Raw genomic sequence first — 3,022 nt, forward strand, 5'->3', positions numbered from 1 at the left:
CTCGACACGCGCTTCGGGGAAACGCCCCCTCCATTACTCGACACACGCCTCGAAGCCTCGGCTCATCTCATAACATCACTACTCCTTATGATTGTGATTCCCCTGATGTCTCCATGGTTTCTGGTATGTTTAGACTAGTTTTCATGTATTTGATTTTTGGACTCCTGGTTTCATGTTTGTTTGGACTTTGTTTTCCTTTTGGATTTTTGGATAACCTGCCTCTGTTTTTTGTTAAGTCATTATTAAATCCACAAGAGATTCACCTCTGCCTCCCTGCCTCTGCTTTTGGGTCGACTAACCATAGCCACATCGTGACAAAGGCATTGAGTCTGGGGCAGGGTTCACCTACCAACAGCCGATAACTCGCCGATAAACAGCCAGAACTGCTACCAGCTTGTTTATATCAAAGCTTGATAGTGTTTCACAACTGTCCAGTCAAATAAACTAACACTAAATGACAATATACACTAACTTTAGTCTAGGTGGGTTACACTAGAGCATGACTAAAGACTTGTAGCTGTAACCACAGCGAAACATTTTTCCACAAATAGTGGAGTGGGTAGTGATGGGTTAATGGGGCATCTTGAAGGCCAAACTGTATGTTGATGCTGTCTCAGAACACGGACATCTGCTGGACCTTTAAAGACACTACAGGCAGCTTATTTCATAGACTAAACTGAATTGATTTGATGACCTAGTACAATCATATTATTGAAGTTATTGTAGGTTATATTGTATTATTTCATATCTATGGCTAAAGTTAAAACATCTTTTATATTTTTAGATATAACCTGAACATATATCATAACATGAAGATTTAGGGGAAAATGTGAATGCGGATGCTTGTGGACTAAGATTTTAAATAATATTTTTAAAACAATAAGTAGAGTAAAAACACTAAATAAACTATGAGTCACTTTGAAATTAAGTTTAATTCAGATAAGTGGAGCTATAACTGAGAGGAAAGGTATGACAACGAGAAAATCAGAATCAAAACGTAACGGCAAAAGATGAGACCATTTTTTTAGCAGATGCATCATGTTGACAGATACGTTTTTAAACACAGTTTAGAAACAACTACTGTATCGGTCACATGACTTCCTTGAAACAACACGCGCACTGATACAGTGTTTTGCTCTAAGGGCTCGACTCATGCACAGACGCATCTGTGTTGCTGGACTTATCACTAGGAGTGGATGGAGATGGGTATACATGTACGGTACACCTTTTGGTAATTATTCTTAAAGCACACTTTTTATTCCAATTCACAATCATATGCTCTTTTTTCTTGAATATGACATAAATACCAAAAATTAGTGAGGTTTGTCGTGAAATATTCTAAAGTTAATGGATGTGCAAACTTTTGCAAGCCCCTGTATTTCTGGAAGCTTAGGGTAAAAAAAACAACAACAAAAAAACCCCTCAAAATGGTGTAAGTGGACTTAAAGCAGATCGGAAATAAAACATCCTTTGATTATATTAATGCTGGACCCCAATGTGTTCTGACTGAGGTATGGGTGATGTTGTGGCTACCTTTTTGTCTACAGTTTGAAGCTTTGCTGTTGGTCTGTCTTGCGGCTTCCCCCCTCTGAGGCCTGAAACAACACTGGAACGTCCACAAAGCCTGGCTCCCTTTGTCCCCAGCATCATCTGAAAGGCAATTTTAAGCAATTAATACTCTGGCAGAACATCTAAGAGTCTGTTTTGTGAATCCTGCCTTTGTTTCATGGGCTTTGCAGCAATTCCTCGGGGAGGGAAAAGAATGTGGACAAAAATGTTTGGTCTTGTGAAAGTCACAGATTGACCCACGTGTCACAGTGCAGTCTGGAGCTGATTTAGGCAGATATGAGGCCCCATGGGCTGGAGCCAGTCCTGGCCCCAACCCATAAAAATACATTAGACTGATGTAAACTGTCAGTTACAGATAAAACTACTTTTTTATTTGGGCCTGACAGGTTTTGCTGTTTTCATGTTCTCGGGTTGATAGTTGGTTGGTGAGGCTAAGTAATGTCTTCATTGCTTCATGATTTACAATTAATTTAAAACACTTTGCTTGATATTTAAGGGTTTTCTACAGAAGCCTCAAAAATACTGTTCAAATGAAAAAAAAGGGGAAGAAAAACTACTTTGTTTTAAATCCTCCTGGTCCTTAGCTGTCCCGGTGGCCCTACTAAAGCCCTGCCCTTTTACTCTCTGATCCTTTACCAATTATCAAATCATAAGTTAAATATTGACCAAAACTTATGTAGCCAGTATCAAGGGCAGCTAATGGAGAATTGGCCCTAATCTGGCTACATTTAATAAGATGGCACACAAAACTGAAAGCAGGAACAGACTGTAAAGAGTCCTAATTATACTGTTGTCAAACTATGCAGCAAGGCTGGGAGTAAATGTCTGTAAACTAACAGGCAGATACATAAACAAGCTAAAAGATATGTCCTCTCTGGTCTTAAATTAATATTTAGTAAAAAAAAAATCTGATTTCATTGTAATGTAGCCTTTTATATGAGGGACTTTTTAGAGAGGGATTAAATACAAGTATTAACTTAAAACAATAGACATCAATATACTTTCTTTTGATTAATGTTTCAGTTCGGTCAATTTTTGTTTTAATTTAGTCCAGAGAAAAAGTTAAAAGCATTTTTTTTTTTGTAAAATGGTGCCATCATTTCAGCTGATAAACGGAGGTTCAAGTCCAGCCTCGTTAGCTTTTCTCATCCTTCCCTTTCAATTGCACTCAAACCACAGAGTTTAATGTCCAATAATTCATTATTATGATCATTTTAGATCATGTAAACATGGGGCTTAATGGTTAATTTTTGAAAAAAAAATTAATGTTTATGTAAGCAAGGCTTAAAACCTAAATGTCAAAGTGTACCAATCTACTAATAGATGTATAACTTTAATGAAGAAATATCAAAACAATGTCTTGGTTTACACTGGAAAACAAGCTGTGTCTCCACTGTCGAAGACCCTTACTTGGCTAATAAAGTTAGATTCTAGGATATGATCTGTAAGTTTC

The 3,022-nt window shown here is 37.4% G+C and overlaps 1 protein-coding gene across 1 annotated transcript in view; it reads right to left on the reverse strand.

Annotated features, from left to right (window-relative positions):
* Positions 1-3,022, reverse strand: part of LOC107085943 (chromosome unknown open reading frame, human C2orf72) — an 8,421-nt gene that overhangs the window by 3,512 nt on the left and 1,887 nt on the right. Inside the window, exon 2 of the mRNA XM_015376638.1 lies at positions 1,534-1,650. Within this exon, the coding sequence (XP_015232124.1) occupies positions 1,534-1,650 (117 nt within the window). The remainder of the gene's footprint in view (positions 1-1,533; positions 1,651-3,022) is intronic.

This window comes from Cyprinodon variegatus, unplaced genomic scaffold (assembly GCF_000732505.1).
Source record: "Cyprinodon variegatus isolate N-32 unplaced genomic scaffold, C_variegatus-1.0 Scaffold138, whole genome shotgun sequence".
NCBI lineage: Eukaryota > Metazoa > Chordata > Actinopteri > Cyprinodontiformes > Cyprinodontidae > Cyprinodon > Cyprinodon variegatus.